We start from the raw sequence: 22,470 nt of genomic DNA, 5'->3' as shown, positions 1-22,470 counted from the left end.
ATACAACATAAAGCATGGGAATACGGTCGGCGACCGATAAAACGGACACCAATAATCCGGACATGCTTGGTAATTCGGACAGCTTTGGGCACCACCAATAGACTTAATGTGTAAGGACGACCAATATTTCCGACAGCAGCCAGCTAGCTCTACATTCGATTATCCAGACTCCGTCCGCGGCTGTAGAGTACACCGACTCTGCCGCCATTATCCCCTCTGCCAACCTCAACAAGACAACAACTATGGCCTCAGAGACGTGAGACATCAAGAATGCCTTCAGATATTACACGTTAGATGGTAATCCCTGAGGCCTTGCCTTAGTCGCAGCACTATGCCTCAGAAATTTTACTGCAAACGCCAATCTTGGAGGTTTTGCCTGAATTATAGGTTGCGTCAACATCACAACCGTCATATCCTATTCCGGCAACTCTGCACATGGCCTACTCTCGCCATTCTGTTTGTTGAGTTTGCCTTTCAGACAGCGTTCAGTCATTCTGTGCTTGTTTGTTTAGTTTGCATTCCAGACAGCGCTCTGCTGGCTTCAAGAAGTCTTTCTCGTCAACTTATCGACAGGCCGCGTCAGATGGCACCAACAGGTGCCCTCGCAGTCCGACTCGGAATGAGTATTCAGTCACAGTCCCAATGAATCCACAACTGAAAAGCCTGAACCTGCCACAACGTGCTGTAATGTGGACATCGTTGATGACCTGCTAGGCTGCGGTGCACCAATTTTTACCGCCATTACATATGAAGGATTTGCAGACGTTGACAGCGTGGTGTTGTCGTGAGCTCAACTGAATGATGACAAAATAATTGAGCAAGTTCTCTGACCACCAAACAGAGACTCTATTTCGGATGATGATGGTGTACCATGTAGAGCCTTCACATGAGGACTCGAGCTTTTGCAGGCCTTGCATTGGCGTACATCACAGTACAAAACTGGCAGAAATGCAGGCATACTTGGTTGCACGTAAGCGGAAATGCGTAAAGCAACGAATCGACCACTTATTCCCTACACAGGGGCCTTAAAATGTAAATAAAATGATATTTTTTGGTACATTCATATTTTCAAACATTCTATAGTTCACACTTAATTAATTACATTCCCTGTGAAGTCCAAATTATCAGTCGTCGGCTGTATGTGCATTGCACGAATGTCAAAAACCTCTCCAATTTTTTCTCGAGAGCGTTGCAAGTTATTGCCACCAGCTCGACCGAGAGAACGTTCTAGCTACGGCTTGCACGTTGCAGTTCATCGAGTAGGCGGCAGTCCATGACGCGCTAGGAAATGCTGTAAAACAGATAATGCTCGTGCGCCCAATGGTGGTGCTGCCACAGCAGTATGCCATTACCCCATTTAGGTGTTGCATGCTTACGACATCCGACAAGTTCGAGCTGAAATATTTGCTAATGCAAAACTCCCTGATTACAACTCAGCACATTGATGCAAACAAAAAAGAACCCCAACCAATTTTTTTCTCGGTTATTATTTGGTCACAATCTTCAGTCACCGTTGCATACTGTAAAAATCAGTATCAAATGGTAAAAAGTGCTGCACAGTCACACATGGTGAAGCAGCAAGAAATAAGATCAACAGAAAACTATGAAAAGTGAAAACAAAAATAGCCTAGTGGCAATTTCTTTTCATCTCTGCACTTCTAACGATAACATATTAAAATATAACACAAACACACAAGTACAAAGAACTTGGGTATCTGAATACTGTAAGAACTGTAGCTTTGAACTGTAGCTTTGAACTGTAGCTTTAAACTACACTAGTAAAAGTAAGGACAACGAAAGCACACAATGTGAAGGCTTAGAAAGAGTAACACATGCCATGTGTACAATGCTCCACCACAAACGCTTACTGTTGTCATCTTCCACAAGATACAACAGCAAAAGGACAATGGCATAAACGCTTGCGCATACTGACGGTTGCAATGTCTGCAAAAGATCATTTGTTGCAGAGGTAACTTTCACATTCGAAACATTCACATATGATTCCGTTCACAAGTGCATCATTCAAGCTAGACTCGCTTTACAGGATACAAAGTTTGCCTGCCTTGGAATTTGACATGTGCCTGTGCTTATGGCAGTTTCTTGACTTCGTTTCTTTTTATGAACTATGTTTCACAGATAGGCAGGCACCATATTCACCAATGTAACTGGGTTAATTATACTCTACCCCACATTCAAAAGAACTTTTTGTAAGTATATACCGTTTGTCTATCTTGTCTGCATAATGAAACACTGTCTTGTCTTTCGATATATGCCCTCTTCTTTCTGTGCACATCAGCTGCTGTACTTCTAAAATCAATACATTCACACAAGAGCACTGCTTAAGCCTCCTGTTCGATCACAATGAAATTGCTGCAACAACCTACAATTACAAAATATCAATAACCCACTAAGGACAACGCTTAACGCACTGACTGCAGACCCGCACGCCTAGGTCAGGTACACGTGGAAGAATGTGACGAGTGGAGCCACTTGTCTACTTCCCTGAAGTATGAAATCGTCAAGACGAGTTTCATCATTTACAGTGAGGTACAAGGCCTTCTACTAAAGCACGCCTTCTTTGATAAATTATGAGTGAACTACGCCACCAGTAACAAGCACAATGGTTCTCAGCGTAAAGTGTCAAAACAGCCTCCTTCAGGACTGAGGTGTCCGAAGTATTTTCTTTCAGCATGTGTGTACCAATGCCGTACAAGAAACTCTATGGAACACTGTCTAATTTAAAAAAAAAAAGCACACATTGTTAAACAGCAGCCACTGCCACTTTGCGCCATACTTTGTCGCATAGTCCCTGGTGCTATACAATTGTGCTGACAACTGCGTGAGTGTGTGTGAAAGTAAAGGTACCCTGGTGATGGTAAAGCATTTTCTCACTGCCTGTCTAGTAAGTATGGTATTTACACAAAAACAGCCTGCCAGGGTCACAAACACTTGAACTGGACGACAATACCCCAGTGGTCACTGGGGAAGCACTGTTCTGTTTCCAGTCTTTTCTGTCCGATAAGTTTGAAAGAAACTGGCAATAAGTGAGCTGGCTCTGAGTGCCGAACATATATGCGATCAAAGCGTAGGCGGGCAGTGACCTTTTTACCAAAGTCTAAGTTGTCATTGCATGTCATGTCCCACGTGTAGCACAAGTCTGGGTCTGAACCACATGCTGTCCACACATCCTGGATGTCTTCCGGTAAACCCCCGCATGAGTGAACCTGAGAAGATAAAGCAGCTCGAGGTTAACTCCTGAAAAGGGTCCCAAAATGCTTTTTAGCACGCTACAAATACATTCTTAATCTGTAGACAGTGCTGCAGTTAATAGAGAAAAAACAACAGACCACACCGCTGATTCATTTAGCAGGATTTGCCGGATTTTAACATGCCCCCGAATCAAACACTTATGCAATTTCATTGCGTGAAAAGTACAAAACTAACTTAGAAGTGACATTAAAGTTCTTAAACAAATTAGAAATCCAACAAGCAGTCAATTTTTTAGCAAGAAAAATGGGCAAAGGTCTATTATGTGTTGCACGATGGCTGCCCGTTTCCTAAAGTCAGTGCCACCGCAATACAGCTGTTTTATGTGGTAATGCATACGAACGCTGCAAATGCAGCTTTGGTTTTGCATATGGTTCCACCGTGCAGGCACGTTGCGGCCCAACTTTCTCCAAAAAAAAAAAAAGGGTTGCGGGTAGATATGTTAATCAGACATCATGAGCTACCATTATTGCTTTAAAATTTTCCTAGGGTAAGCTGAAAACAGTCGTTTTCAACGGGAGATAATGTGCGTTCAAGGCATTCACTGTCCCTTAAGCTCCGCTGAGACATGCTGCCACTAAACAGGTCACTATTGGGATCATCATAGGGGTCAGGCAAACGCATACTGACTGAAAAAGTTCAAATTATCCTGTGAAAGCCAATTTTAGAATCGAAATAACGCAAATTTGGGCCATAGAATGAATGGGCAATGGTCAGGACCTTCAGTCAGGATACACTAAATGGAAGTCTACTGTAGTTGGTCGCACTCATACTTGTCAGCTTTTAATGCGATTGGCATTGTTAGAATACTTCATGCGTATCCTCACCAAATACACAGCCACTATAAAATAGATTACTAATCGCAGCAACGTCGCCAATTATCTCCAAAGGACGAATGCACCACCAATTTTTTGTCTCGAGCCTACCTTAATCAACAGAGTTGCAGATTTAACGCTTGCGCTGTTTCATGTGGAATTAAGACCACTTGACTCCTAATGGTACAAACCCAGCCTGACGGATGGTATACTGGCTGCTGTATTAATACGTATGCCAGGTGTGTATGATCCTTCCTTCTAAACTGCTGGCTGATTTCTGCCCATATTTCACACAGAGGTACCGGTTTGCGTGACATTTACTTTAATAGCAAAATGGCAGGATTTACTTACCAGTTTTGTCTACAATAAATCTGAAGTGGGCGTCATTTGTGGCTATGCGATTCAAAAATTTTAAATACTGCTGTAGCAAAACAGTACCATTTGTCACGACTACAGCAAAAAACATGGTGCTCACCATAGCCTGACCAGAAAATGTGGTACTAAACTGAACTTCATGCAAAACAGTGCCTCTGAGTGAAATATGGGTGGAGATTAGCCAGCAGTTTAGTAGAAAGGGTTGTGTATATCTGGCACTCCTATTCATGCAAAACTCAGTACGATTGAATGGTATAGCTTTCTACCACTGTCTTCTCATAGTTCTGATAACGATAATGATAATGTAGTGCTGGATACCGAGACATGAAGCGAAAAAAGTAACCTCATTCATTTTCCAGCAATGTATGATATAGATGGCCCAGTGAAATCACCACAATGAAATTCCCACAAAAGGAAGTCTTCATACTTCCTTTGATGTTTTATCAAAGCAGGTTTAAGCTGCATGTTTAATTAAGAATTAAATTAATATGCAATACAGATTATGCGGATCCCACGCACTGTGGGAATCAATGTTATGTGAAGACTTCTGCAGGCACCTGGCTACCCAGCATCATTTGGGGTTTTGGAGAGTGTTACCAGGGAGACCAACGTATTTGTGTATGGTGAGCGCTTGCGTGTGTGAAACGTGTGTGTATGATGACAGCAACACGATGACTATGGTGACTGCAATTGCATGACGGTGACTGCATGATTTCTACTCCAGTTGTTCAACAAGAATTTACAAAATGGCCATTGTTGGGTTCTACACAAGTGCTGGACGAGTGCAAGTGAGAGAAACAAATTACGATGTAGTCTGCGAATCAATGTTGCACAATCATATGTACCGATGCCTATTCCATGTGATCTAGGTTAAAAATACAATGGCATTTGTCATCAACTTCGCATCCCGTAATTTGGAACAAGAATTCCAACTGAGCAGCAAGCGCATTCAGTGTACAGATGCTGCATGCCACTACTAGATGCCAAAAGCTACGCTTTGACCTGCGACACCTGGGGTGTGGCCATGATCAGCTTCTCCGTGCTCCTGCATAGGAGTGATAGCGTGGCAGCAATAGCAGTGGGAGTGATAACGAAGACAAGCGGCCAAGCGTGCAGCGTGCATGAATGAATTAATGAGTTCATTTTGAAAAAGACAATGTTCATGGAGGATTACGACAGATTTCATACTTGCAGTCTGAAATATTAGACAAAATGACCAGATCCCATGCAAGGGATCTCACCAAAATTGTGAAAAAAAGTGTGGCCCTTAAATGAGTCTACACTGTACTCCAGTGAAGAAAGGTTAAAATCTGTTTGACCTGGACTGATTCCAAAGGTCGTAGAATGTCCCACAGCTTCTATGCAACATTAGCTGCAATGAGGAAAGAACTGGGGAGTGTGGACTGATCCCAAAGGTGATGCAGTTTAACCCTTTCCCTACCGCTAAAAGAAGAAGAAAATTGTACCAAATTTGCCAGAAATTTTTTTTTCACTTAGTTTGTAGAGCTTTTTTTTTTCTGAATAAAACGGCGCCATTATTTCAATTTAATGGGGTACCTTTATGTCACAAATTGTGTAATATAGGTTGAAGAAGGCTTCACTGCATGGCCCTGGTGTCTTGCAAAAAAAGCATTTTGCAGGACTCGATACGCTGTTTTGCAGGGCTCGATACACTATGAAAAAAGGGAATATGAAGCAAAAATAACCGAAACATTGCAAAAACATGCACATGAATAGTGGCTACTTTTACGCAGCTCCTAAAGAAGTTAGTAGGCCGTCTTCGTACGGCAGACTCACAGGCAGCCGCAAGCTCCTCCGGGTTATCAATAGAATAATTGTTGTCAGACACCTCAGATGAGAACACATAATTTTCCATTTCCGAGCAAAATTCTACAGAGCTGTGGTCTAATGTGGAGTCATCAAAATAATTTCTTTTATGTGCGATTTCACTGCCTCGCTTCAAGGAGGCAGCCATGCTTTACGCAGGGGTGTCAGAGGCGGCCATATAATGAAAGCCAAGACACAAATGGCCCAACATGGACAAGTGTGGCCACCTGGTGTCAGGAATCACAACTAAGTTCAATAGGACGAGTACAACCACCATAGGTTCACTGTGTGACAAATTCTGTTTATGATGATTATAGTTGTTGTTCGTTATATTGGAAGAAAATTTCATGACAACTATACTCGTCAACGGTGTATCGTATCACATCTGACACGTGTGCTATGCATGATAAGCTGAGGGGGCATCGTCCCACTTCTCTGTATATCATAGTATGATCATCTGAGGGCTCCATTTCACTGTACAAAACAACTGCTCAATAAATCCTGGGCACTCGTGCCCTGGCAACTGGGAACATGGTGCCAGGCTGATACATGGCGTCAGAAGTGTCTTGCCCGTGCCCTCATCCACTCGTCTGAAGGATAGCAGGCGCAGAATGAAAGCTGCCACCATGGATTTCATAATGCCACCGAAGCCGTTGTGGTTGGACGGTGACATAAGCAAGCACTGGTGGCTGTTTAAGCAACGGTTTCAACTATTATTGACTGCAACGGAACCAGCGAGCAAGAAACGAGAAGCATCGACGAAAACTGCGTTGCTACTGAACGTTACTGGAGAGGAAGCCATCAAGGTGTACACCTTCAGGTTCACAGAAGATGAGTCAAAGGATGATTTTGACGCAGTAATCAAGAAGTTTGATGAATACTTCGGATCACAAGTCAATGAGGTACATCAACGCTACCTGTTTCCTAGCTGAATGCAAGAGCCAGGTGAGCCTTTTGAACATTTCTTAAAGGGATACTAACGTCGACGTGGACTATTTAAGTACCATTCCAGAAACCTCGCAACGCTTGTTTCACACCAAGAAAAGACTTAGTTTACGAGAAAATTGCATCTGAAGGTTCCGAATACCTTTTTCAAATTTCAAATCTCCCGCCACCCAATCGGGGGAGTGGTGACGTTGCATACACGATCACCGCCCTTTGCTGCAGTCGGTTAGTAAAACAGCGCCCGACAGACGGCAGTACTGAGCCTTGTCAGGATTGGGGGCTCAATCCCATCGCTCGTGGTACTTTGTCAAGATTGGAGTCCGGCATGAATACGAAGGTAGCTGGCCCATGCCGTCGTCCAACTTATCCACGCTGAGGACGTTGATGAAGGGAAGAACTGCTTCTCATCGAGAACGAGGAATATGGGTTTATTTACAGTATTTAAATCAGTCTAACATGACTGCTTGCGAAAAAGAGTGTCAGTCCAACATGACTGCACGAGAGAAGTGTGTCGAGCATCCGCACAACAGCCGTTTTTAAATACTCGGTCCGCCGGCGATACAAGGTGATGCGAACGTTCGTTTACTTATTGTAAATTCACCGCCGCCCCGCAGAACAGTTTACGCACACAAAGGCACACACATTCCGATGTCCGGAGCCGACGTCAGAGGGGAGCCGTTCCGGGTACCTCGGAGACATTCTGGGTAGCTCGTTGTCCTGCGTGCCGGCCGGCGCGTGAGAAGCAACAAAAAGCGGCTTTCCCGCGGCAGCTCACGCACGCGTAGCAGATCAGGTACGCGCTGGGGAGTTCGGGCACAATAGTTCGTCCGACAAACTCATTCCGTTACAACGGCGATGGGGCTAGAGTGGTGGCGGCGGTTTTCAGCACAAAGCCCGCTTCATCGAACGCATCCTAGCTGAGGCGACGGAGAGTGGGGGATGCGCGTCTTGTTCCCCAGTCGTAATTGGGTGGCAATCCTGCATTGCAGCTCACCATTCTTAACAGCCTACACAGATAAAGCCAGAGTGGTAGATTCGCCGCTGCAGCTGCTTTTTGGGAGCGAGTTTTGCGAGTGAGCAAAATGAGCACAGCAATACGCGACAACGAAACTACTGAAATACGAAAGCGTGGACAGTGCAGAGTCGAGCGAAAACGAAACCTTTCGACCGCTCGCGTCGTTGTCAAGGGTAATTTCAATGAGTTATTTTTTCTAAAGGTGAAATAGAATTGGACATGTAGCATTTTATTTCATCTTATAATACAATACAAGGATGATTTTTGCAACGAGTGGTGGGTACTAGCGACAAAATTTAACTGAGGAGTGCTTTTGTCATCGGGCAAGTACTTGAAAGTCCCGGAGGAGTCTCTAATCATGTCCTGCATTTGCCTCGATTTCTCGAGTATTAAGGCTCTCTTCGCGATAATATTGATACCTTAGAGATTCTCGAACACTAATCTATCACTCTAGCTTGATTTTATATTTGCCTTTAGTGTCCCTTTAAGATATCTGAAGATGAAGGCATGAGCGTGTAACTCTGGTAGGCTAGCAGAGTCAATGATCAGAGACCAAATTGCTTTTGGCACAAACGACACTAAGACTCGACAGAAACTTCTTTCTAACAAGTTAACGCTGCAAAAGGCAGAGGAACTGTGCAAGGCAGCTGAAGTAGCACCAGCGAACCAGGCAATTTGGATGCAAGAACAAAAGCAAGTCAACGCAATGCACAAGACAAGTGGTGCTTCGAAAGTAAAGCAGCGCAAACATTATAAATGTCAAAGGTGTGCAAAGGCGCATGCACCACGAAAATGCTCACCATATGGACGAACATGTCGTGCATGTCAAGGAAAAATACCACTTCGCTATATGTTGCAAGGCAAAACCAGAAGTAAGCGAGTTGCAGGGTAGTGAAGATGATTTTGAAATTCTCACTATCGGAAACAGGACCAGCCGACCAGACTGGACGGTGAAAGCGAAGGTTGGAGGAAAACTGATTGATCTTAAAATAGATACTGGATCGCAGGCCAATCTGCTAGCATTAACACTGTACGCAGAGATGAACCCGTAGCCACAGTTAAAGCCTAGCAGTGCAGTGTTGCGATCCTACGGTGGAAGTGAAATCAAGCATTTGAGAACCGTAAGGCAAGAAGAAATCCGCTTTCACTCCGGATTTTTTCATTGTCCGCAAGGGAGGCCAAGCAATTCTTGGTCTGCAGGCGTGCGAGACCCTGGAGCTAGTATCCCGACAAGTACACAGTGTATCGCAAAGCAGTTCAGAAAAAGTTGTGAAAGAATTTTGCCGCCCTTTTTCTGATATAGGCTGTATCCAGCGCCACTATTGCATGGTCCTGCCTGATGAAGCAATGCCAGTCGTCCAGCCAGTGCGTCGATTACCACTGGCCTTGAAAGAGCAGCTTCGAGATGAGCTGGAGTGCATGGAGCGGGAAGGCATAATCACGAAGGTGACTGAGCCTACAGAATGCGTGAGCCCTCTTGTCATTGGGCGCAAGAAAAACGGTAAACTATGCATGTGCATGGACCCGCATAAGATAAACGAGGCCATTAAACGAGAACACTTTGAAATGCCAAGGCGAGAAGATACAGAATCCGAGCTCACAGGAGCTAAAGTGTTCATGCACCTAGATGCTAATTCAGGGTTCTACTAGATTCCGCTGCACAACGAAACAGAGAATCTGCCCTTTCGCGATGTGTTTCAGTTGCTACCATTTTCTCCGATTGCCTTTCGGCACGTCGTCAGCATCGGAAGTGTTCCAAAACGCCCTAAACGATATTTTTGAGACTATACCAGGAATGAACGTATATGTCGATGACATATTAGTTTGGGGCTCATCAAGGCAAGAGCATGACGAACGACTCAGGTTGGTGCTAAAGATTGCAGAAATAGCAGGGCTAACATTCAACCCTGACAAATGCATTGTCGGAGTCAACGAAATAGACTTCCTAGGGGACATAATTTCTGCAGAAGGAATCAGGCCGAGTTCTTTTCTCGTTCAGTCTATGCTGCAGATTCCAGAGCCGCAAGACAAACAAGTCACGCAGAGAATAATCAGTGTTGTAAATTATTTTGGCAAGTTTATTCCAACACTGGCAGAAAAGACGAAGCTTTTGTGCAGCATAATCAAGAAAGACACGCTGTTTGAATGCACATCGAACCACGCGGAAGAATGGTGTCAGATATGCCACAGAGGTAGCCAACCGTTACTGTCAGTGTTCGATCCAGCAAAAGAAACAAAAGTCTCATGTGACGTGTCATGCAATGGCCTAGGTGGCGCACTCTCACATATCTACAATGGCACATGGAAACCAGTCGCGTATGAATCAAGAACACTCTCAGAAGCGGAAAGACCCTATTCGCAAATAGAAAAAGATAAACTGGCGATTACATACGGTTGAGAAAAATTCGACCACTTTGTGTACAGCCGTAAGGTCGTCATTCAGACCGACCATCGCCCTCTGATTGCTATCCGTAAGAAAGGTGACATGCCACCCAGGCTGCAGCGCCTTTTTGATGCGATTGCTAAGATATGACTTCAACCTGCAATTCGTTCCAAGAAAACAGCTCGTGCTCGCAGACATGCTGCATCGAGTACCCAGCCATCGGGGCACAGATGCTGTTGGCACCGCTGATGTAGAAGTGGACACCGTGAGTACGGTACCTTCACTTATCAGCAACGAAACATGGAAGCATCTCGCCACAAAAACAGCCAAGGATAGTTACCTGAAAGTGGTCCTGCAAAACTTTATAACGAATGAACCAATAGATGGTCCATTGAAACCCTTTTCATCCAAGCTGTGTCATATTAAAGGTGTCCTGTTCAAGGGATGAAAGGTCGTAATGCCAAGCAGTATGAGGTGAGAGACTTTGCACAGGGCTCACGAAGGTCCTTTAGGAATTGGCAAACGTAAAGCTAGGGCTCGTCGTCTCATCTTATAGCCTGGCATGAACTCGGAAATTGAGGCGTTCGCTCAGAAGTGCGCTGCATGCAAAAAGTATGCAACCCAGCCGAAGGAGCCACTTATGATGCATCCAGTTCCAGACCAGCCTTGGTATCACGTAGGAATCGACATCTTCCACTACGGTGGCAAGTCCTACCTGTGCGTCCATGACGCCTTGTCTAACTTCCCAGAAGTAGAATGCCTCCGAGGCACAACAGCCAGGACCGTCGTTGACCCAACTAGTGCTATGTTTGCTTATTATGGCATTCCAATGGAGGTCTTTTCAGACAATGCTCCCCAATTTTTCGAGCAGAGAATTTGCCTCGTTTTCGCTCACTTACGACTTCAAACACGTTACCTCAAGTCCATAATTCCCACGTTCCAATGGGCTATCCAAAAAGTGGGTACAGGTGGTGAAGAGACTGCTAAAGAAAACTACCGACACTAAACAGGATTTCTGGTTGGCACTTTTGGCTTACAGAACTTCTCCCTTGGAGTGTGGCCAGATGCCAGCAGAGACCCTCCAAGGCCACCGACTACAAACACTGCTGCCTGCCTTCCAATGTGGACCAGCCCACCAAGTTCTCACGCACCATCAGCTTCAAACCTCTGCATAGTCACTAGCAGCACTCCACGAAGGTGATGACATCTGAGTCTAGACTGGCACGTGGGCCACGAAAGCATAGGCTCTGAAACCGTCGACGTACCCAAGGTCGTACCATGTCATCACGCTGGAGGGGCAGACCCTTCGGTACAATCGCATACACTTACTACCATCTGGGGAGTCCTTCCAGCGTGGCTTTGTTCCCAATGGCAGTGACGCGGAACCCGAGTGCTCTACGTCGGCTCAGCGCACCAAAGACACAGTGTCGAGTAATGGTGTTACGATAGCCGTGGACATTTCGGACAGATCACTGCCAACGCCAGTACCGAGGAGGTCCCTGAAGCAACCAACACCAGCCTGACGACTGGAGTATGGTCAGAACTTCGAGCAGATTTCCTAAGCACGCTGTGTCAATGTTCATGTGCTTGACTTTCGTTACAAATGTGTAACCTCGTGAGTCATCGCTATAGCATATCTGTAAATAATTGCATGGTTTATTTATTTTTATTTTATTTTTTCTCGTAACGAAAGAGGATGTATCGTATCGCGCCTGACACATGTGCTCTGCATGATAAGCTGAGGGAGGCATCGCCCCACTTCTCTGTATATCGTAGCGCAATCATCTGAGGGGTGTTGCCTCATTTCACTCAACTGCTCAATAAATCCTGGGCACTCGTGCCCTGGTAACTGGGAACATGGTGCCGTGCTGATACAAACAGGGGGTGAAGTGTTAACACAGCATCTCAAATAACTAGCTGCCACTAGGGCGAATGCTAGAAAGTAGCACATGATAAATGCACCAAACGTCTCAAAAGGTTAGTTGGCTTTGGCACGAGAGAAGTCATAGAGAGGGTGTCTAGTATTTAGCAAGTGGCCAGGAAGGCTTGTGAATGCAGTGATATATGTTCACAGGCGACGATAGCAATCTTTGTTTCGGCCATTGCCATGCCATTGCTATTAGGGTGTCCCAGCTAACATTCGCCAAGCTTTTCAACGAAAAAAACAGATAAGAAAAATATGATGCAAGGATGGTCCAAGCACACCGTTCAGTTGTCAGACCTCTGATGACCAGATAGCGTAGGTTTTATGATTGCATCTTGCATTATCTTATGTTAATCTTCTTTTTCGTTGAACAGCTAGGACAATATTAGCTGGGACAAACGGTAGACAGGGACAACTATGGTAGAACTTGCACCAAATTTGCATCTCCTGGCAACTGAACAGAGGTTGACTGCTTTCCACTAGCAACATTATCATGGGTTTGTTACTTTCGTTGTATGGCACTCCTCTTGCTTTACCATGGCTTGGGTCAACAAAGACAGCCGATGTGGAGGTAGGTGATCATTCTGTGCGACAAAATTCATGACAGACGACAACAAAGTCACCTAATGCTGTTTTTCTATTTATTAGAATAAGCAGGAAATGTTGGAGGTGCAAAACACGTGCAGTATACACGCTAATGTGCTGGCTCGCCAGCCTCAACGTAGTTTGGCTTGTTCTGATCGCTCAACGAAAAACTGCTGGATCAATTAGGCAATGGACTGGGCCAGAAGCATTCTTTCTGCTTCGAGGAAGTGCTGGTAATGCAGCTAAGCAAAAATATTGCTCTTTCTGCTTGTAGTGGCAGGCAAGTGCTCATGGCGCCGTGTGGGCATAATCCAAAAGGTCAAATGGCGTGCTGTGGAGTGTCTGAAGTATCAGTCATTCTTATGCACTACATATATCGGGCTGACGGTGACACCATGACAACGTATGAATAGTCAAGCGTGTCTAAATTTTCGGTGTCTGAAAAAAAAAATGGTAGGTGATTGCAACTGACTTTTTCAAAAGGCTTAGTGTGTTCCTAATCTAAAAAAAAAAGAATAAAATAAGCTCATCCTACTAAACATTAACTTCTGGTATGTTCCACACCTGATCTTTACCAGCTCTTGAGCCAGCACTTTGTTCTCTCTATGTCTAGTTGATGATTGAGATCAAAGACATTCCCTTTGTATTGGTGTGATGGCAAATACTGCCTTGCCTACCAATGTTTGTTAATGGGATGCATTTCTAGGGTACTTCACCCACTTTTTGGAGGCTGTCCGAGTACGTAGCTACGCCTCTAACCATTTTCCTGTCAACATGGGTAACTGGATATGTGGTACTCGGTACGTTTTAACTTGGTATGTGCCGTTCCTAAATCGATCTCTTCGAGGCCAACTTGGGTAACTGAACATGTGCCCCTGTGTGTGTGGTACTCTTCATTGACATCAGTTCACCCGTTATTTCATGTCAACTTGTGTTACTGGGTATGCGCCAGTGTTTATGTGCCGCTCTTCAATGAACCTCTTTCACCCCAGCTTGGGCAACTGGGTATGCGCAACTGGGTATGTGACACTCTTCAATAAACCTCTTTACAACAACTTGGGTCTCTGGGTATGGGCCACTAGGTATGTGCCGCTCTTTAATTGAAATCTTTTATGCCGACTTGGATCACTAGCTAAGGTTAACTGGATATGTGCAGCTCTTAACGAACCTTTTTGAGGAAGGCTAGGGTCACCGAATATGGGGCACTGAGCCGCTCTTGAATGACAAAAAAAAAATATTGCAGTTTTGTCCGGAAAGCAGAAGATAATGCCCGAGTCCAAGGACTTCGAGCTGCCACCTAAGGCCACCACAACGAAAACTGCCGGACCACTCTTTTTAATAAAGTTTATTTTCTTTTTCGCCCGAAAGGCGAAGCACTGACTGCGATAGCAAATTAGTAGATAGCTATATGAAGTAAGGATAGTAGTTTTATTAGCCGTATAAAGTTGTAAACATTCGCGTACTAACTTATTTAAAATGATATAATGTGTAAGTGCGACTGAACAAGGATGTAGAAAGAAACAGACCCACAAAGACAGCACTCTCTCTCTGTGTCTGTCTCTTTCTGCATCCTCGTTCAGTCGCGCTTACACATTCTACTATGGATTCAAACCAACTAGCTAACTAAATTAACAAGCATAGTGTCACACATGCACAGGTGAACATGAACACATCTCACACGATGAGTGCGGAAACTCACTGTCAAAATGCTGGAGTGAGGAATCGCGGCAGCAGTAGCGATCTAATTGACATTCGATCGAACTGACGTCGAAAGCACAGTGCATACGAAGCTACGAACACTATGTGCACTTTGCAAACATTGCAGATTGCTTTGAAGACGAGGCCCACGCGAGCGCGCACTTTGTCCACATCGCAGATTGCTTTCAAGATACGGTGCCCACGTGGCCTTGCCGTAAGCAGCAGCTGCCGGAGAAGAACCCCCTCACCCCCTTCTGCCGCCTCACCCCCGTGCCTCACGGGCGACAGGAGAGGGCGCGCTTCTGGCCTGCCTTCCTCGCTCACACACGAATTTGAGCCGTGTTCGTCAGTTTACCCTCGCCCGCTTTCCCTCGCACATACAGCATAACACACGCGGCGACAATTTTATTGCCCTTGGACTTTATACGGAACCTCACAGTGACGGCAACAGCGACAGCAGAAATGGAGCTGGAGTGTCCATATAATTGCTACCGCAATAAAAGAAATATCACTTGAATTTCTCCAGTGCTGAGCAGAGTTGAATCCATGTTAGATAAATTCATACAATTTTGTCTGAAGATATTGTAACGGAAATAGGAAAGGCAGTGAGGAAGAAGGGAGGATGAAGAGAATGAAGAGCTTTGGAGGCTGCATTGTGCTACCACTATCATCCATCTCCTGTGAATAAACCCATTTTGTCGCAACTCTACATAACAATTGTGGTGGAGCTGCTAGGTAATAGACACCCAAAGACGGAGGTTGAACCACAAGTTCTTCGACGGAGCCGTCGCCTTACTGGACTTCCACCGAATCCTGCGGAGTTCAACATGTCCCATGACGCAGACGAACAATGGCCCATTCCCCATGCTGCGCCGAAGAGTTCTATTCAACAACTAAGAGATGTACATCCCTTTGCCAGAAGACCGGCGAAGGAATGGCTCCTCCATTATCAACAGGTGAGCGCTGCCAACAAGTGGAATAGTGGTTCTCAGCTTTCGAATGTCGTGTTCTTTCCAACTGATACTGCGTTAGTGTGATTCGAGGATCACAAGGAAACGTTAACATGGGGCAGATTTCTTTCCGAAATTAAAGAGCGATTGGGTGACTGCGCGATGAAAAAGAAACAGGCAGAACAGGCACTACTGCAACCTACACCTACACCTGCACAACCAACATTGAGGCAGCAATAAAGCTGCGTAGGATGGTGGACTTTGGAATGCCTGAGAAGACAAAGCCGGGCATATTCCAAAAGGAATCATCAAGGATGTTTACTGTTTCCTCATCGCAAGAGACACCCACCCTGGCTTCTGTCGCCGACATCATTCAGCACTGTCGGACTTTTGAGCAACTTAGGACGAGGCGCATCACACCGCAGTTTGGCAAGCTAGCCAATATGATGACAGTTGCAAGCATAGATAGCAACCAGTTGCTCGATTTTGCATCAGCAACCAGGAAGAGCTCAGCCTACATGCACAGACAACACACCTAGGCGCTCATAGCTCCCACCTGCCACTAGACTTAGAGCCAAATGTTGCATCCTTCTCCTCGTACCTTACAGCGAGGAACATTGAGGATTATGAACTCGCGCCTCGACCACATCCAGGTGACTAAGACAGAGGCCCTGCTTATGATGATCGGCCACAATGAGAACAGCCGCATTTTTATGTACAAGACCCCGTGACTTATAATGTTAGTCTGCGACAAGGACAGCACCAACCCTATTACCACGATGCAACTTATGACCGATACAGTGGATTTCAGCAAGCAGCAGAGACATGTTACACATATGACAACGAACTTTCTTGCCATCCACAGCTGCCTAGCATTCGTTTTGAGGAATATGCTGTGAACCGCGACCCTCCCGTGTGCTACAACTGCGGTTTCACAGGACATATAGCTCGGTAGTGTCCCCACCGCCGTCAATCACGAAGGGCACTACCGATGTTCTTGCCACCCGGAACCCATACTTCATATGACTTGTGGACGACCGATTTGCTTCCAAGGGATCGTTTCTCGCACGAGACCAGACGCAGGGATTCCCCGGCATCTGAGCGGAGTCTGACACCATCAACTAACCATCCCCGTCGCTCCCCATCCCCTCAGCGCCATTCTTCCTCAACGCCACCGGGAAACAAGCATCCGTGGCCATTGGAGGTGAGGTCGCTGGATGGTGTTTGCAAGAAATCCCTCTGCCTGTTGTGATGCTCAAAAACAAAGTGCATTTGTTGAATGACGGAACACCGACCATGGTGTTAGTTGATACTGAGGCGACTGTGTCTGTGATGAGTCTCGCTTTCAAAAACTGTCTGGGCCACAAAGTTATGTTTTCTTGGAATGACGCTGTTACCTTTCGTGGAGTAGGTGGCAAGTGGCTTCACCTCTTGGTGTTCGTGCTTTGAGTGTTTTGTTGGCCAGGAAAGTGTTTGTGTCGGATTTCCTTGTTCTTTCTCGTTCTTCGCACGATTATTGGTACCAATTTTCTTGAACACTGCAGTGCTTCCATGGACAGTGGTGAAATATCGTTGAACAAGTTATGTATACCAGCACTTTCTGAACAAAGCTTGCGTGACGAAGACAGGGACACACACAGTGTTCTTGATGAAGTGACTGCACCATCATGGTACCTGACACCCGTTCATGTTTCTTCAACTACTGTTGATGCTGCTTGTGTTGACCTTGTTGTTAGGCCTCTCAGAATAAACTGTACTAAAAAAATATACTGGTGCCCTGCTCTGTTGCGTGCATGACGATAGGAGTCCCCGCATTGTGGGCGCTGAACTGTTCCACCCCGCCAGTTGTTCTTCCGCGCAGTATGAACATCGCTCTCTTTGATGAAGCCTCATGCAGCTCAATAGCGGCACTAACTGCGGACCTCACTGCAGCTTGCTCTCCTTGCAATAATCGCCATTCTGAAGAGCTAATGCTTGGTATGATCAGCAAAGCTCTCTCTACTTCGGACAGCAAGTACAGTACAGGTCCTTTCCAGGCATGTTGCTGCATTCAACTTCATATATGGAGATGCACCACTTCATTTACCATCGTCCCACGCTTGCCACAGAATAGTTACCGTCTTAGCACATCCCATCCAGTGAGCGTCATCCTCTGAGCACAAAGTGATTGCAGAACAAGTCAAGAGATGATGAATAAAAGCATCGTTCAAGAGTCTTTGAGCCCATGGGTAGCCACAATAATCCTGGTCCAAAAAAAAAGGTGGCTCCTGGAGACTCTGCGCCAATTACAGACGTCTAGACGCAGTGGCGAAGAAGGATGTCCATCCACTACTGCAAATCTATGAAGTCATTGATTGCTTACACGCTGCTTCTTATTTCTCAACACTTGATTTGCGATCGGGGTATTGGCAAATAACTATGGCCCGAACTAAATAGCTTGGTTTAGTTAGAAAGTTCAGTAAATAGATTAGAACTAAAGTTCGGTTAGGTATAAATACCTAAACCGAGCTAACTAAGTAAGTAACTAAATAACTAACTGACTAAATTAGGCAACCTGTGCAAAATGACCGTCCCAGCATCTAGGCCCAAACAAGGATGCCTTATCAAACACCACAATAAATTTAGAGAGTGTGTGAATAATGTAGTATATCAGGTTCCCCTGCCCTGCGGTAAACATTACGTTGGACAGACAGGCCAATGTGCAAATTAAAGGCTGAAAGAACACATGCAGAATGTAGACCACAGAAACAGGGATGGCTTTATGCCCACTGCAGCATGTCTGCATGCAGCCCAAGATTCACAGAGTGTAGTATCATCACAAAACACAGAGATTGTGTCATGTGCAAGATAATCGAAGTGGGAAGAATTTGATATTTAAAGGATGGTTGCGCCAGTATCCCCTCTGTTGCTCTTACTGACAAAGAGATAAGATACCTCGAGCTATCATCACATTAAATTTTGCTGCGCTTTTTTTCCCTGCATTCTGTGCATGGCTATTGTGCATCCGTGTGACTATATATATATAGCGATGCTTTCTGAAAAGAAAATAACTTGTTGGAAGTAAGTGCTCTGTTCTCTCGTCTGTCCCCTCTAGTGTCCTTGGGCTGTTAAACTTTAATGCAGTATGACCCCGTGGGGTTCTTTAACGTGCACCCAAAGCATAGTATGTAAACATTTCAGAGTGCGGCGCTTAGGTAACCGTTCCTGCGGCGAGCGTCAGCATACTACCTTGCAAGCGAGCGAAGGAGCACAGCAAAAGATGAGAGTGAACAGGTAGCGCAGTGAGGCATGAAAAAAGCGGTGAGAGCGACGATAGCACGAGAAGGAAAGTGGAGGTGAAGGGTACGGCAAAAGTGTGAGAGGAAAAGCACAGTGTCGCACATGAGGAGCTTTGCGGCAACAATGACTACGAGCTGGCACCAGAGTAGCGTGCGTCGTCTGTATGGAAACAAAACACTGCATAAGCGGAGGTTGTCTGCAGCGGCTGCTGTGAATCGCGCCCACGCGTCGCCCGTGCACTTCCTCTCACAATCATCTGATTAGTAAGGCAGTCACATGACACTTAACTCTGTTTGCAACGTGCCACCCGAGATAGACTGTCTGCCCCAGCCAATATATCACAAAATGAAAACTTGTATACAGCTGTGCTAAAATTTCGCATCAGGGAGTGTGGTAATCGTCAGTGAATTCTTGCATGCCACATTGTCTGAAACGTGCCCGCTGTAGACAGTTATTGAACTTGCAACTTTGTGCTCAGCAGGACCCCAATTTAAAAGCAACACAATTTTGTACCTCACTTTAAAAACACTTTACACACCCGTTTTCCCTCAAAATGCACACTTTTACAGACCAGTAAAACTTACTTCACTGTCCCTCAGATTCATGTCGCCTCCCAAGATTACTGTCTTTCCCAAAGATTCTTTCTTGCATTGACGAAAGCATCTTCGAAGCTGTACTTGTCTGACTTCGCTGGAGTAGCCCATGCTCTCAAGGTGGGTGTTGAGGAGGATGAAATCCTTGTTGTTGAAGGTTGCCTAAGTGAGAATTACAAAGGAAACCACACTGAAGCGCTGAAGTATGAAGCAAAAGTTTAACTAAATAAAAGGTTTTTAAGCTCTTAAACACAGAGGCCAAATGGTGCAGACGCAAGGCAAAACAACACTGACAGACCCCATCTGCATATGTTGCGAACATGACAAAACAGTAGCCAGCATACTCCCAAACTTTTTCTTCTATAGTTGAACCTCCTTTTGAAAAGTCACATCCAACGTGAAAATACTTTCTTTAGATTCAATACCTGTTATAAGCATACATTCAAAACACAGTGATATTGGCTACACACATTTTATATATACTTCATTAAATCCATGTTAACTACATCGAGATTCGACTATATTAGAAAGTGTAAACGAATTTCACAAGTTGCAAAAAAGACACAGTTTCGCCCAAAAGACCAATCATCGATTCTGATAACAAATTAGCAGACAGCCATACGAAGTAAGGCTAGTACTTTTATTGGCCGTATCAACTTGTAAACATTCGCTTGCTAACTAAATTAATAAGCATGGTGCCAGCACTCGCAGCAAACATGAACACATCACACTCGATGACTGCAGACACTTGCAGTCAAAATGCTGGTGTGAGGAAACGCACAGCAAGCGAAGTGACATTCGAGCTGTCTATCGCTTCAACACAAAGCGAGCACCGAGGACACACAGCATGCACAAAGCTACGAGCCGTTGACGTGCCTAAGCTCTGCCTCCAATGAAGATCGCTCTCAAGATACGGCCGCGCAACCTCGTGCAGCTGCCGCATGCGGATTTGGAGCTGGAGAGAATGCCGCCGTCACCTCTCCCTTGCCTCCACCGGCACCTCGCAACGTTGGGTGCCTCGCACCCCAGAGAAGACAGCCCACTTCCTCTTCACATTTGTTCCTTTCATGCAGGCAAGACTAAGTCACAATCATCAGCTCCTCTCGCACGTTTTCACTCACACATACAGAGAAGGGCATGCGGCGACGGTGTTATCACCCCTTGGACTTTATACGGAAACTCACGGCGACGCCAACGTCGATGGCAGAAATGAACTTGGAGTGTCCATATAATTGCTATCGCAATAAAAGAAACCTGTCCATCAGTCACTCACTTACACAACGACACAGTAGGTGGAACACTACATACAGCAGAGGGCACTGATGAAAAAAAAGACACAGTCAGAAGAATAGAGTTTCCACAAAACCTCTGGCATCTTCTAGTGCCTTTCTTCTCCTTCGTTCAACTTCCTGCAGAGTAGCATGTCGGCAAAAATACGCTGACTAATCATTCTGCTTTTTCAATAAAGAGCTTTCTCTCTCTCTCTCTGGCATCTAACTAAACAGTAGTAAGAAACATCCTAAGAATGTTGCAGAAGCAACGGTCCTCTCAAATGCTGACTAAACTGACATTAACAAGAGTCATTATATTGATGGTGACAGTAGACCTCAATGAAGGCTGGTGCTTGCAATTGATGTTCCAAGCTGCTGGTTGGTATACACCATATACCCACATATACCCCTTATAGTAACGGTGTGCAGTGATGTGTTATGTAGAAACGTGACGATATCCTTGTAACGTTACGATATCAGGGTTGATCATACACATGAGAAAAACAAATCATGAAATCTGTAATAAAAACATGAAATGTGCGTATAAATGGTACAAGGCAAAGCCACAAAGGTGGCAGAATAAGATTGGATTCGGATAGTGATTCGAGTGTCTTTGCTTTGTCTTTAACCTTATTTTACCAGCTCACGCTTGCTGAAAAAGAATGAGCTAATGTTGCTGCTTCAGAGAGAATAGAAAGATAGAAAAATCAGTATATACAGTTCAGACCACTTAATGAGGTAACCGCCTATAGTGCAGGCCCGGTTTAACGCAATCTTAATTAATTTCTGGGGTGTTACGTGCCAAAACTACGGTATGATTATGAGGCATGCTGTAGTGGGGGACTCCGGATTAATTTTTTATCATTTAGGGTTCTCTAATGTGTACCCAATGCACAGTACATAGCCATTTTTGCATTTAACCCCCATTGAAATGTGGCTCCCAGGGCCGGGATTTGATCCTGCGACCTCCAACCTAGTAGTACAATGACACCTCTATTGCGGGTCTGTAACACAGTCTTTTTTGAGTCCTGTTTACCCTCCCATAGTGCTCCCCGTTATATGCATACCACTAATACTAGTCCGTATGCACAAGACGAAATACTGGTCATAATGTGGGGCCTATGTCATGAATGACTGGCAAAATGTGTGAAAGAGAGGTGAAGATTATAAGATCATGATGACGGGCGGTGAGGGAGGTGATTGAAAAGAGAAGTGAGGGAGAAGATGAAAAGGAAGGCAGAAGGCTCCTTAGCGGGGCACTGCTGACAAGAACTCGGATCAGGGCAGACGTATCTCCAGCTGTGCTCTAGAACAGGAAGGAGCAGTTTTTAGGATCCGGATCGAAGAGAGGCAACCTCGAAATGGCCAGCAGCAGATCCAGATCCTGAGCCCCGGCTAGGTCACCCTGGCCTTGCTCCACGAGCCCGCTCCAGCCCCACGCTACCGTCACTGACCACTGACCAGTGCTACGGAGGCAACTGCCTGTCCGTGCCAACGGCACAATGCCCAACGATACAGGACCCCATCCTGTGCCACACTGGTC

At 45.4% G+C, this 22,470-nt stretch overlaps 1 protein-coding gene across 1 annotated transcript in view; it reads right to left on the bottom strand.

Moving 5' to 3' along the window:
- Positions 1-1,606: 1,606 nt before the first annotated feature.
- Positions 1,607-22,470, bottom strand: part of LOC126522642 (tyrosyl-DNA phosphodiesterase 2-like) — a 46,408-nt gene continuing 25,544 nt past the window's right edge. Inside the window, exons 5-6 of the mRNA XM_050171401.3 lie at positions 19,648-19,818; positions 1,607-3,224 (exon numbers count right to left, since the gene is read on the bottom strand). Of these exons, the coding sequence (XP_050027358.2) occupies positions 2,940-3,224; positions 19,648-19,818 (456 nt within the window). The 3' untranslated portion in view covers positions 1,607-2,939. The remainder of the gene's footprint in view (positions 3,225-19,647; positions 19,819-22,470) is intronic.

The sequence above is a fragment of the Dermacentor andersoni genome, chromosome 6 (assembly GCF_023375885.2).
Source record: "Dermacentor andersoni chromosome 6, qqDerAnde1_hic_scaffold, whole genome shotgun sequence".
Lineage (NCBI taxonomy): Eukaryota > Metazoa > Arthropoda > Arachnida > Ixodida > Ixodidae > Dermacentor > Dermacentor andersoni.
This window is presented reverse-complemented; position numbering and strand designations above follow the sequence as displayed.